The sequence below is a fragment of the Stigmatopora nigra genome, chromosome 6 (assembly GCF_051989575.1).
Source record: "Stigmatopora nigra isolate UIUO_SnigA chromosome 6, RoL_Snig_1.1, whole genome shotgun sequence".
NCBI classification, from domain to species: Eukaryota; Metazoa; Chordata; class Actinopteri; order Syngnathiformes; family Syngnathidae; genus Stigmatopora; species Stigmatopora nigra.
Genome location: NC_135513.1, coordinates 9,369,379 through 9,382,803, shown reverse-complemented (window position 1 = coordinate 9,382,803; position 13,425 = coordinate 9,369,379). Strand labels below are relative to the sequence as shown.

General features: G+C 37.8%; 1 protein-coding gene across 2 annotated transcripts in view; it reads right to left on the bottom strand.

The window, feature by feature from the left end:
* Positions 1-75: 75 nt before the first annotated feature.
* The window catches only part of dnah6 (dynein, axonemal, heavy chain 6), a 37,203-nt gene continuing 23,853 nt past the window's right edge, over positions 76-13,425 (bottom strand). The window contains exons 55-81 of one of the 2 annotated variants that reach the window (XM_077718747.1): positions 12,977-13,121; positions 12,305-12,421; positions 12,045-12,168; positions 11,719-11,915; positions 11,422-11,625; positions 10,931-11,056; positions 10,278-10,442; positions 10,133-10,200; positions 9,829-10,009; positions 9,480-9,659; positions 9,124-9,357; positions 8,785-8,920; positions 8,504-8,676; positions 7,856-8,046; positions 6,978-7,138; positions 6,692-6,780; positions 6,377-6,523; positions 6,133-6,271; positions 4,903-5,022; positions 4,508-4,629; positions 4,075-4,204; positions 3,830-3,957; positions 3,220-3,405; positions 2,519-2,591; positions 2,138-2,289; positions 1,624-1,846; positions 76-1,166 (exon numbers count right to left, since the gene is read on the bottom strand). In XM_077718747.1, the coding sequence (XP_077574873.1) occupies positions 934-1,166; positions 1,624-1,846; positions 2,138-2,289; positions 2,519-2,591; positions 3,220-3,405; positions 3,830-3,957; positions 4,075-4,204; positions 4,508-4,629; positions 4,903-5,022; positions 6,133-6,271; positions 6,377-6,523; positions 6,692-6,780; positions 6,978-7,138; positions 7,856-8,046; positions 8,504-8,676; positions 8,785-8,920; positions 9,124-9,357; positions 9,480-9,659; positions 9,829-10,009; positions 10,133-10,200; positions 10,278-10,442; positions 10,931-11,056; positions 11,422-11,625; positions 11,719-11,915; positions 12,045-12,168; positions 12,305-12,421; positions 12,977-13,121 (4,144 nt within the window). In that variant the 3' untranslated portion in view covers positions 76-933. Of the gene's footprint in view, positions 1,167-1,403; positions 1,553-1,623; positions 1,847-2,137; positions 2,290-2,518; positions 2,592-3,219; positions 3,406-3,829; positions 3,958-4,074; positions 4,205-4,507; positions 4,630-4,902; positions 5,023-6,132; positions 6,272-6,376; positions 6,524-6,691; positions 6,781-6,977; positions 7,139-7,855; positions 8,047-8,503; positions 8,677-8,784; positions 8,921-9,123; positions 9,358-9,479; positions 9,660-9,828; positions 10,010-10,132; positions 10,201-10,277; positions 10,443-10,930; positions 11,057-11,421; positions 11,626-11,718; positions 11,916-12,044; positions 12,169-12,304; positions 12,422-12,976; positions 13,122-13,425 lie in introns of those variants that run through there. The other variant, XM_077718748.1, reaches the window with a different exon arrangement.

Here is a 13,425-nt window from a genome sequence, read left to right as displayed (position 1 = left end):
AGTAAGCTCTACTTTAAATAGTCACTGATTGACTTCCCCTAGCATATTGCCCTCTGATAGCCAAGCAATAACCTCTTCCATGATGTGCTTTATTTATGTTGGAAGAGCCATGTGGACTCTTGAGCATTGTTCAAGAACCCAACGCAGTTAACTCAGACACCCCGGAGAGAGCAGCAGAGATGTCCGTAAATGAGATAGACTAATGTGCCAGTAAAGATGTGCTCTTGAACATTGCCTGCAGGCTGAGGGATTGGGACTAATGAAGTTTGAGGGCGATATTCAGTTGACTAAAAGTCAATCGTATTGGCTTAGACTGTGTCTGACTCCATTTATATTTACAGATAAAGACATTTTAGTTTGAATCAGAGCAGTGTGGGCAACACTTGAAGAATAACTATAATGCTGTTATAGTTTGAAAATGCAAGGGCTTATGTTAAAAGTTACAGCAATAAAAGTAGTTTTGCTATGTAACGTAACGAATGTAAGAGCATTAGTTCTAACATGGGTTATGTTTAAAGATTCAAGCATTGGTACATATGAAGTCATGTTCCAATTATTTGTATTTGGTGTTAGCTTCATCTGGTGGAACTGTTGGTGCCAGGTCAACTGGAACTAATAACCATGAGGCCTTTGTTCAGTAGACACACCTGCTCCTCGGAGATCATATGCTTTGCAGAGGCATGAAGCACACACATATGGACACATACACATTATCAACTGACATGGAAGCACCACTAAACTCAGCATTCACATGTTTAAATCCCATCTATCTTATAGTACTGGATAATTGACTGGTACACGGATATAGTATGGCATTATGAGTGTGGTTGAAACGTTTCTTGATTTGATTATCAGGACTCCATACAGTACCCTTGCATAAATAATTTTGCGTCTGCTTAACAATCTTGTCTTTTCCATTTATGCTCCATGAACTCAAATGTCTTTTTCCCCCAGTTGCCTTAGGAAAGAAATGTGGCTATAAATCTTATTTGGACATAACAGTATGTCTTGAGTAGACATATTCAGTAGGACAGTTAAAGTGTGTGTAATGACAGAGAGACAATTGAGTAGAGTCCAAGGTTGGGCAAACCAGTCCTCAGAGGCTGCTGTGGATACAGGTTTTTGTTCCAACCGATCTAGCATAGACTCTTTAACCAATGTGGTTTCTACAGAAAAAAGAAGCACGTCACTGCAATCTACTGATTGCATTTTTAGGACAGCAGACTGTTGAAAAAATGTCCTCTTTATGGGTTGTAATGAAAACCCACACCCACTGAGGAGGAATTTGAGGAATAATTCGCCCACCCCCTGAGTAGACACATTCAGTAGTACAGTAAGTTTGTACAATGAGAGAGTAAAATCTGTGAGCATGCTTTAAAATCCAAATTCAAGTTACTGTGTGGTAAATCTTTCATTCATTTTCAAAAATGTTGTGTGCATGAAAAGACTTAGTCATCTAACTGGCATAACAGGGCCGAGGCTTTGGATATCCAATAGTCGCTTGGTCGGTTGGTAGGAAGCAATACAGTCACAACAAAATTAGTTGAGTGTCCTACAAGGAAGGAAAAAGGAAGAATGGGGAATACACTAATTATTCTTTAATTATGTATGTAACATACGTACCTGTTGTGGAAAGAGTTCCTGCTCTAGCTGAGGTCTTGTATAGGGGTGCATTGTAGAGCTCAGTTTCGGGCTCGTAGTTCTGTTGTGGCTCAAAGTGCACTACTGGCAGAATAGCATTCATCACTCGAGGCAACGAATCTTCGATAACCATGTTGTCATCATCCCAACGACTTGCATCCATGAACATGCCATGCACGAGCACACCATTCTCAGGTAATGGCAACTGCAACAACAAATAAGAAATTTATAATAATTATGTGAATATTACTACTATCTTATATTTCCCATTCAGACAAGTATGCAGAGGATACAAGAAACAATAAAACTGTAGAGCTTTGTCTTCTCAAATTTGTGGACATTTGCACATTTTGGTCAGTTGAGATTTGGTTTGCTGAAGTTCCATGATTCATCTTTCTGAAAACATGACTCCAATATTTTAGATCTTACTGTATACATATTAATTCATATATATTTATATATATAGGATATTCATAACGTGATTGTTTTACAGTACCTCTGAGTCCATTGGAAGTTCAGCATTGCTGTTGAGATTGCGCAGAGCTTCAGCCACTGCGGTCTGGTCCCTGTATACGGGCATCACGTTGAAGCGAAAGTTCAGCTCATCAATGGGCAAATTGTACCGTCTGGCATGATTCTGCAGGACCGCTATTAAAGAGGCAACATCTGTTACTTTGAAATATCTTTTCATCAAACATCCTTTTAATAGTCTAATCTACTTCCAGATGTGAAAAAAATATTTTTGTATGCATTACCATTTTGGATAATTTTCGTGAATATAGAACACTGTATATATATTCTTTAATCTTAGAAATCGGCCATATCACCATTAAAGCATTAAAGGGAAAATGTTTTTTTGTGTAGTAGTATTTATTACCAGTTAAAAAGCCTTGGGGAAAGAAAAATCCAGATACCCAAAACGATTTGGGGTGGCCGCGTAAGATCCATGTCTAAAAGGAGAAAAATATGAATAAATATTTGAAGCTCATCTTTTCAACTTACACATGAAATATGATCAATGATTACGAAACCACTTGTGATGTATTTGGAAGGAAGTGACAATTTGAAGAACTCAGTCTCCTCTAACTTTGCAAAATTGTAAGCTGATCCTTTTCTCTATTTTTAGTATGTACTGTATGTAATAAAGGGCACATATTTGCAAACGTGCAGTAAGCGTACATTCTGAGACATATTAAGGATATACTGGGTATTGGATAAGTTGAAGATAGCTAAAGTAGTAAGATAGCTGGAAAGTCCTTGTGTTATTAGAGGTGACTTCCAGGTAAAAGGTGCGTACATAAAAGTGCATGCAAGCACATAGAAGTGAAGCAGTCTAGAGACTTGTACATAAAACTTTCTGATACAACCAGATTGTTGAATGAAATGAATGAAATATCCCCGAGAGACGGGACTTGCTCCTATGATTTCAAATGATCTTTTTGATAACAGACTGCTTTTTGTCACAAAATGGAAAATAGACTAATAACAAGACATCTTGGCTGGGCGACTATCTCAACCCCTGCCAATAAATCACTCAAAGCTGTGATACTCAATACTCAAGTAAGTGTAAAATATCACCTCAACAAAGTAGATCCTAAGGTACAGGTCTTTGACCCAGGAAGCTAAGCCTTTAAGAGATGGATAGGAGGAGTTGGACCATTGGGTGGGAACATGGTTGTTGACAAAACTTGTATAGATCCGATCTATCTCCTCAGACATCACCACAAGACCCGCAATAGCCTTCTGCAGCGTCAAAAGGGACACCTGCAATTATGAAAGGAGTTTAATCAATTGCCTGACTTGGGTGCGGGCAGGCGCGGACTTGATTCCGGCTGATGGCGGTATGATTGTCAGTGCGGATGTTCCTTTAACTCTTTGTGAGCCCGACGGCGACCAGTCTAGGGTCTACTAGTCTGACTTTCGCCTGAGGTCAGCTGGGATATGCTCCGGCTACAGGCACAAGGTGGAGGACACCCTATATCAGTGACCAGCCAATCGGAGGACAGAAGGAGACAGACAACTATTCAAGCTAATACCTAGGGACAATTTAGAGTGTTCAACCAGCCTGGGGAGAACATGAAAACTGACCGGGGATCAAACCCACGACCCCAGAAATGTGAGCCCAACGAGCTAACTACTCGACCACCTTGAATAAACACTATTCTCATAAATTTGAATGTGTACCTACCCTGAGTAGCCGAATCAGTTTGGTAAACCTGTCAGCTTCTTGGCCCAACACAGTTGTTAGGGAGTTGAGTCGACCCTTATCGTCTCGGTCGAACAAAGATTCTAATGCCTCGTCCATGTCAAGGCGTTCTACAAAGACAAAAACATAATGCCGGTGGTGTTATTTACTGTAGGAACAGAATACTGCTTTCAACACTCTCTCATTTAACCATGACAGAGCAAAAAAAGCAGAGCTAGACTTTTTACCAGGTAACTTAGCTAGAATGGCTTCAGCAAGTTCGCACACAATCTCATCATTGCTTTTGCCTCCTAGTTGGGCTGAAGACCGGGGATTAACATCGAGAATTGTGTTGATAAGTTTCGTGGTTTCTTGACGCTGTCAACAGAAACACATAAAGAATTCAGATGATTTACAGTTTAATTACCCAAAGTTGTTTTCTCTTTGATTACAGATAGAAAATCCTGATGTGTCTCCTCAGTCAGTGACCATGTTTTTTTTGTCAGTTCTTCAAGTCGTACTAAATAAACCAAAAAATATTTCCAAATTCCATTAAAAACAAAAGGTATGCTAAAATATTTTAATAAACAGCCATCAAATCAAATGATTAGCACCATAATGACTAGAGACTGACTACTATTTCTATAGATTTTTGTTTTTCTAGTGAAACAAAGTCCATACCTGGAAGGCCAGGTTAGCATTTTCATGCATGCCAAAGACCTCTGGGTCGTCAATGATTGGAAGAGTCTCAATATAATCAATAAATAGATCAAGTGTGTTTAACGCAGGGGCATAGTAGACGCCTAGAAAACACAAGGGGCCATTAGATCAGAAAAAAACATAGTAGACCAAATTACGTAAGGAAGGATACATAAATTTATGTTTATATGAACTTGTGACAGCTTTACTGAATTAATTTGTACCCGGACATTTTGTCGGCGGATACTTCGACGAACTGTACGGCGACGACATGTCCGTTTGACGAAACATCCGGGGACGAAGTGTCCGTTGACAAAACGTCCGGTCACGGAATTATCCATAAACAGTCACAGGGACAAATGGAAATTTAGAGGTACCTGATGGTGAGAACGTATAGCAAGACCCCAGTGTTGGAGGTGAAAAGAACCCTTTTAAGACTGTTCTGAGGCAACGTTGGTCCCATGAATCTGTAACTCTGCCTCCATATGTGATCTCACCTAGGGATAAAAACAAGATGAAATTTGCAACTCCTCCTTATGTACTTCTAACAAAACAATGCAGTAACATTTAAGGTGTTTGAGAGAAAGATGCTCGATTGATTGACTCTATTTAAAAACAACAGCATACCTTTGTCCAAAGAATCAATACCGTATCACCATGAAATTGCTGATTTACACCCTTTCCCAGTAGTTTATCCAATTTTTATCTTTTACATTTTCTCTACTGGTATTTTTTAAACTATTGACATAATGATGTGGACCACCATGGACCAAAATAAAATAGTATGGGAGAGATAATAACAAACTAATAATAGACAGCTGTGAATGTCATTATTTTTATGGTTATATGTGTTTATAGGTGTATGTGTCTCTATAAACACTGAACTGAATCTTGTCGCCATTGCACACGATTGTCTTTGGACATGAATAATTCATTCTTACTAACTCAAAGAAATGCTTGACTCTATGTAGATAGTACCATAATGACCACATTAAAACACTCATCTCACCAGGAGCAAGTGTTCAATAAAACAAGAAATTGTATGCTCTCTTCGTAGTTAAAATGGTAAACGATATAACTGATAAGTAAGGATTCAACTAAAACATATTCTATATATAGTTAAATAACATTTACATGGAAATGTGTTAAAACTAAATTGGAAAATAACTTTTTTTCATGCAAATATTTGTTTCGGTATTGTTAAATATGAAAAAAAAAGTTAGTCACTATAAAAATAACTATAATAATTTTGCCTGATACTAATGAGAGCCCAAATAAATCTAGTGCCACTTTTTTTTTTATATAACTTATCTTCCTTAATTAAGCACACCAGGAAATGGAGCCTATCACAGCATCACATCAAAGTATACACAAGCTGGATCTGAATCAAAAAAATCTACAGAGACAAACTAATGTACACTCAGATTCACATTACTCAAGAACTGAACCAATGTTATTAAACTACCTAAATTAGTAGATTCATAAATTGGAAAACACATGAATTGTTTTTATATCAACAAACCACTAATATAGCATCGAGAGGTGAGCATTTCATTATCAACCATTTGAAACAAAATACTGATAGTCATGTAGTAAGGTTCACCTACTAGTGATATAAGTAAGAGCATCCCATGGAATAGTAGCATCTTTGCAGTAGAGGTTGAGGTTAAGCAGAGCACACTCTCTGTCACTATCACTGAACTCGTAGGGAATGTTCCAGCCAAGAGGACCAAATTTTTTACGCTCCTAAGAATGCATGTGAACAAGGCATACATTTATTTGATGGTGTACTAATAAAAGGCAAAATAACAAAAAGCATTTTAGCAAGCACTAAATATATCTTAGGTGAACCTGAATCACAGCGTGGAAAAAGCAAAGTCCAAAAACCATCTTTTTCCAATCGAGGCCAAGTGGATGGTCTTCAAAGAAATTGTTGGATATTTCTGTGAAGGCTCGTCGAATGTTGGCACGCAAGCCTTTCGGGGGTTCATTTGTTACCTTGAAGAATTACATAATAATGAAATTATACATATATTTTTTTTATAAATCAGTCATTATTTTGTGTAATATTTAAATAGCAATAAGAAAAAGAAAGAATATACCATAAGGGCACTTTAAAAGTGGAATGGAATTAAATTATTATGATGTCTTATAAATAAAGTTTACCTTGACAGAATTTTGCAGAACAGTTACAGGAAACACTTTCGTAGGCATGGAGCTAAGAAACAAGCGGAAGTTCTCATGGATAATGGTTTCTGAAGGAAAAAAATTATCATTCAATTTTTAGAACATAAAAAAATAAAAAACATTGCAATAACTCTAAAGTCAAATAAACCAACTGCCATAGCAGAGGAAGAAAGGTGAACTCGATTCCAGGTGGACCAGGTGATATCATGTCAAATATCAAAAATCAGAGTCTGCGTAATAATGTATAATAGATTTTTTTTCTTACCTGGTTCAGCGAAAGTCTTGATGAGCTCCTCCATGGAAAGCATCCAAGAAACTGCTAAATGACAGTTCTGCAAGAAAACCCAGCCTCCATTCTCCAATGCTGATTTGATCATTTTTTCTGCTATGGGTCCCTGCCCTTGACCCAGTGATATGGACTCAACCCTAAAAATTAGAAAGTATTTAATTCATAATTTAGTGCATAACTTCACATTATATTTTACACATACATTCTCATCTCATTTTCTGAACCTTTTTATTCTCATTAGGGTCGTGGGGGATGCTGGTGCCAATCCCAGCAGTCTCCGGGCCAGGTGATTGTAGGGCACAAGGTGACGGACAACCATTCACACCCATACCTAAGGGCAATTTAGAGTGTCCAATCAGCCTACCATGCATCTTTTTGGAATGTGGGAGGAAAACGGAGTACCCGGAAGAAACCCACACAGGCCAGGGGAGAATGTGCAAATAGATGGACATGACCTGGATTTGAACACAGGACATAGATCATAGATCCCTTCGAGCGTTGGGAATTCAAATTAGATAAAACCATGTTAGATTAACATAGCCATTACTATTTGATGATATAGTGTTGCTAGACACCAAATATTTCTCAACGCATTTTATATTACGTTTTAATTCATAGACATATATTTACTAACCCCATTTGACGTACAATAGACTGCATTTAATAAATGTATAAAATGTAGATACACTCACATTTCTGTTATATCGTTTTTTTTTCCAATAACCAAAATAATTGTGGGGCTTTAAATTGTTCATCACATCTTCACTGCCTGCCATATTGCCACCAACCAACAGCACGTGCTAAAAATGCAGACTAAAGATCCTCATATAGCTCCACCTTTTACATGGCCTTACCTATCAAGACAGCCTCTCTCTTTTGCAAAACGCTGGAAGGCCCCCATTGGGTCTGATCCAGTACTAAGGATAAAGACCAGTGGTGTGGATGGGGACATGTCATTGTAAAGATTAGCCAGATCAATGGGAGGGTTTTCCACAAACTGCTTCCCTAAACTGACAATCACAAACTCGGTTGCTGCAAAAACAACCTGCACAAGGAAGAATGATACAATTTGCACATTAGTTATTTCAGATGTTATCTTGATAACATTATTTCAAATTAAGCAAACATCATCTGGGTGCATGTTGTTTGAAATACTGCAGACAACTGACTGCTTGGCAAAAAAAAATCACCTTTTATGCGATATCAGAAATAATATAGCAAGAACAAAGAACTCCAGCTCTGTTCTTATAATCAATTTGTGTTGCCAAAGGTTAATACAATTTAAAAAAAATATAAACATATTTGGATGACAAACACATTGAACATTTAGGCACTTTGAACAGACGTTTTTTTTTCCATTTGAAAGCCTATGTGTACTTTTGAATTTGATTGTTGTGGAGTTTATTTAATGCGAGTGCCGCATAACAGAAAGTCCCCCTGTGATTTTAGCCAAAAATATTTTAGGATGCCACTATAATGTTGCGTTGTTGATTCCAGCCTACCTTCTCTTCCATGAAGCTTTTGATGAAGACCAGTTTCTGGAAAGAGGTCAACCTTTCATTCCAGTGGCCTCGGATTCCTCCCTTTTTGTTCCCTTCTTCAGACATATCAAGAGGTGGCAACTGTGTCACATAATCTTCCCAGGTTTCTGGATTAAAAGTTGTCTCGAAGCGTCCTGAATGGAGTTAACTGTTACTAGTAAATACTCTATCGAGATAAAAATGTTTTCATATCAAAGATATTTCATTGTATGGATGGTACTGCAGCTGGGATGCAAGTTTACCGAGCTGAACATGGATGTGTGTCGCAATGATTTCTTGGGAAAGGCCCTTAAAGCAGGGCAATGTTTCTTCAAGTTCACATGAAGCTTCCCAGTAATAATCACTTAGCCACGGGATCTCTGGCCGCTCTGGAAATTCCTAAGAGAAAACAGTGAATATTATTTACCCAACTTATGTAAAGTTTAGAATTATGTTGCACAGTGGAGTAGGGCTTTGTGAAACTTGAAATTGGCCTTGGCCTTTGATTGTGTTCAAGGCTAATATGTTGATGGCCTTCTAGACTAGGAACCTCAAAAGCAAGTGTTTTTTCAACAAGCTGTTTAAACATAATTTTACTCTACCTTTTCCATGCCTGCGGTGGATCTAATGAAGTTCTGCCACTCCGGCTCAGAGATTTCTCCACGGTACTTCAGGATCTCAACACACAACATGAAGCTATAGATGAGTTTGTGCTGCTCGAAGAGACCCCGAGAAACATTGATGTAGGAGTTGAGGAGAATCTGGTCGAGTAAGATCTGAAGACGTTCTTCTAATATGTCGCTCTTTTCCGATGTTTCAATGGTAGAGTTAAAGAGCTGTGATGAGAAAATGAATGAAATATGAAAAGGTTATATTACTCTAATCTGTTCCTCAGGGAATTCTAAACTCATGTTTTCCTCAACAATGCCAATGAAAGCAGAAAATATTTCTTTCTTACTTGTTTAAAGTACTTAAGTGAGAACTGGTACATTGGATCAATCTCGGAGAGACTGGCAACGACAAAGAACAGGACAGAGCCTCGGGTAGCTACAGATCGGTAACCCTCTCTTGCATTATTGATCATTAACTCAGTGGCCTCTGCATCCTGTAGTCGTTGTTTTATAGCTGCTGATGTCACCTGATGAGAATAAAAAAGAAAAATTAAAAATATAAAAAAAATAAAACCCCATTGAATTGGAACAGTTGATCTGCAGCATAAAACAGTTGTGCTTGGAACTACACCATCCAAATAAAATATATATCCACACATGGCATTAACCCTATATTTTGGATTTATAAATAAATACCTTTGATTCCTGAAGAGTCGTAACAAGTTCCTCATTGTCAAGTATGTTTCCCTCAGAGGTAAAGAGAAGCTTTAAAATACGATCTTCAATGTCCTGGAGCTGAATGCGATCATTATTGATGCGCACAACCAGATCGTTCCTCTGCTCTTCCAAATGTGGACTTTCCAGGCAAACCACATCACTTAGAAGAGAAGGATTTGGCATGTGAAAATGTTATGGTATCACTAGTCATTGTTCATTACATTATTTTTAATAAAATGTTTGAAGGATAAAAATATGTATATTGTTTGGTGTTGAGTAATACCCAAGCAGTTGGTCCTCTAAACCAGACTTGGTCACAGTGAAGTTGATGATTGTAACTTTGATACACACCTGAGAAGTAAACACACCAATATGCAAATATTCATGCAACTAAAATTAAAACATATATAACCAGGTTTTGTTACTACCTCTGGTAGATAGTGTGGATTGGCCATTTTAGTAGTCATATAGAACCGGAAATTTTTGTCATAGTCAATATCGGAGTCTCCAAGTCGGATCAATGTCCGTCCACCTGCCACAAATGTCTGCTTCAACAAGACGGGTTCCAGAGCAGGATCTAAGTTCTCCTTTAACTACATGCACAGAAGAAAACATAAATGTAGACAGGTCACTGTTCATATATTTCATGAGAGGCCTTGCTAAACATCATTTGCTCTATTACTCATTGTAGGAAGTATTAGGCAGTGACAGATTTTGTTATTTTAGTTAACTTTTCTGTAAGCAGTTTCATACTGTACGTATTGTAACATAGAATACACACTGTACACAGGCTTTTCTAGTGGAACCTATTCAGAAGTAAGATATGCCCATATCATAATACATCATTTTTTACATTGATCTTTCTTCGTCATTCTGATACAAGTGAAGCCTTTGACATACTACTTTTCTTCACAGTCTGCCAAAGCTCAAAAGTTAAAAACAGAACACCATCTTTTCAAGTCATATTATGATAATTTTATTTATAAAGCCAAAACTTTTACTTGTAGAAAATATTTCTGGACCCATTTATGGGCTTAATTTAATCAAATTTCTATTTAAGTTTAACACTTTACATTCCTACCTCCTCCAGCAGAACAGGCATTCCCATCCGAATGCCATTTTCTAATTTTTGAAGAAAGTTTGGGTCTGTGAGCTTGATCACTTTTAGACCAGCCTTCGCCTCCTTTGAGCGTATCCATCGGTTAGCCTAATGAAAAAGAAATTATCCATTTTACTAATGCATGTCTGAACTGGCTAAAACTTTTCACCGTTAAGCATGCTACCAGAAATTCTAGTTAAGGGTGAGATAATATTCCAACCAATGAGATTTCTGCAAGTTTCGCTGTAACAGTGGGAATGGTAAAAATGGTTGAATATCATTTTCTGTGAACATTTAAATTTGTATTCACATAGAATATGTACTTTAACAAGAAATTTCCCATCCATCAAATAATCATATTCAGTTATTGATAAATTGGAAATGACGACAGAAATATGAGCAGTTCTCAAGCAAACACTCCGTTGAGAGGAAATGGTCAATTACTCTGATTTTTTCTCATTTTGTTGAACTACCTGATCCTGAGGGTCAATCATGAGAGGCCAGCGGCGACCCTCATTCACCAGTATTCCATTCTCTGTAGAAACCGTGTCACGGGGCAAACCTTCATTATTCCATTTTTGAATAACATATGGGTCACCCAGAATATTGATCAGGCTGAAGCTGGAACTAATGGGAACTTTCAGGTTCTGGCACTGTATAATCCATTCATCAACGAGCTGAGGATCAAATTGCAAACATCACGTGAAAACTAAATAGATCCGCCACTTGCATGCATTCAAACACAAGGCACTGTTTGGCTGATTTCCTACCAGTTTTCTATAATGAGAGGTAAATGCTCCATAGTAGGCCACACAAGCAGCTGCGATGAAGACATTCCCTACGACATCGATGATCTGTTGCTCATATGTGGAAACACTTTGCTCCCAACGTACTTGTTCATCTCCTAAAGCTGATGTTAGCTTTCCTGCTCGTGCCAACCGTGCCTGTGTCACGGCCATTGTGTTAACTGCACACAAAGAAAACAGTCGGATAAAATAAAGGATACTTGCTATGAGCAAATACGGCAACATGGTGTATATTCAAAAATTAACTCATGGTTAATTTTATCATTTCCAGTTTGGCACAAGGCAGTCACCCAATTCCTGCTTTTCATTAAGGCTGCTGTCGTAAGATTCTTGTAGAATCCTGATCTTGTCTTCCACACTCTGGAGCAATAGTTGTTTTTCCTTCAGTGTTGACATTGTAATTTCCAGTTCTGACTATATTAGAAAGGCATAAATAAAGTGCAATATTTATGATTATTATCAAATATGGACAGAGTGACGTTGAACCTGTTATGAGGCTGTGGATACCACCCCAATGGGTTTGTGCATGTTTGGAGGCTAACATGCTGACCTGGGCCTTTGCAAATGCTATTCTTTTTGGACCGACTTCCTTGAGGATTCTGGAGTATATGTCCATAGCTCTCACCCACATACACATGGATTTGCAAGCTTTGGAAACTTTTTCCACCTAAAATATAAGATTAAAAAAGGATCAGGCGAATTACAAATTTACTCCAACCATAAAATTGTAATGGTACAGTTTAGTGTAACGTATATATTCGACGAAATATGAAAATAACTTGAATCCATCTGTGATACTCAATCTGAAAATTAAATTCATTCATTCATTTACTGAACTTCTTATCCTCACAGGGGTCACGGGGGTTCTGGAGCTTATCCCAGCTGACTTCAGGCACGAGGCGGGGCTCAGCCAATCGCATGGCACGAGAAGACGGACAACCATTTACGCTTACACTCATCCCTAGGGGCGATTTAGGGTGTTAACCCAGCATACAGATCATGTTTTTTGGAATGTGGGACGAAACCTGAGTACCCGGAGGAGAATATGCAAACTCCACACAGGTGAACCGACCCGAGAACAAACCCAGGACCCAATAACTGTAAGACTGAGGTGCTAACCACTTATCTTCCGGGCCACATGAAAATTATAATATTATGATTTAAAACTAGTGCATACAATTCATGCTATAGAATTTTTGGACCAAAAAAAATCTAAACATACCTTCTCAGGTACAAAGTCAGGGTTATTAATGTATTTCTGCAGCTTTGCCAGAATTTGAGGCTTAATATTGTCCTTGTCATAGTCAGTCAAAAATCTTGTAAAATTGGAATCCCCCAGTAACTTTTTGGCAGTGTTCCAGTCTGGTCTGTATAAAGAAAAAGAAAAATATTACAATGCAAGAAAAATATACATTAGAAGAAACTCATTACACATTCAGAATGGGCTTGACACTTTAACAATTTGAAAAATGGCAAATCCATTCACTCAATCTCATGCTGGTCTAGATTTGGACGGTGAACAGACATGAATAGAACTCTGGAGGAGACGTTGCACCTTGTTAAATAACTTTGTAGACCAGAGCGTCTATTCTGCCTATCCAATATTTTGTAAAGTAATAGTTTACAAAAAAGAGAAACAAAAGAATGGTGGTTCTAATGACGTATTAGTAC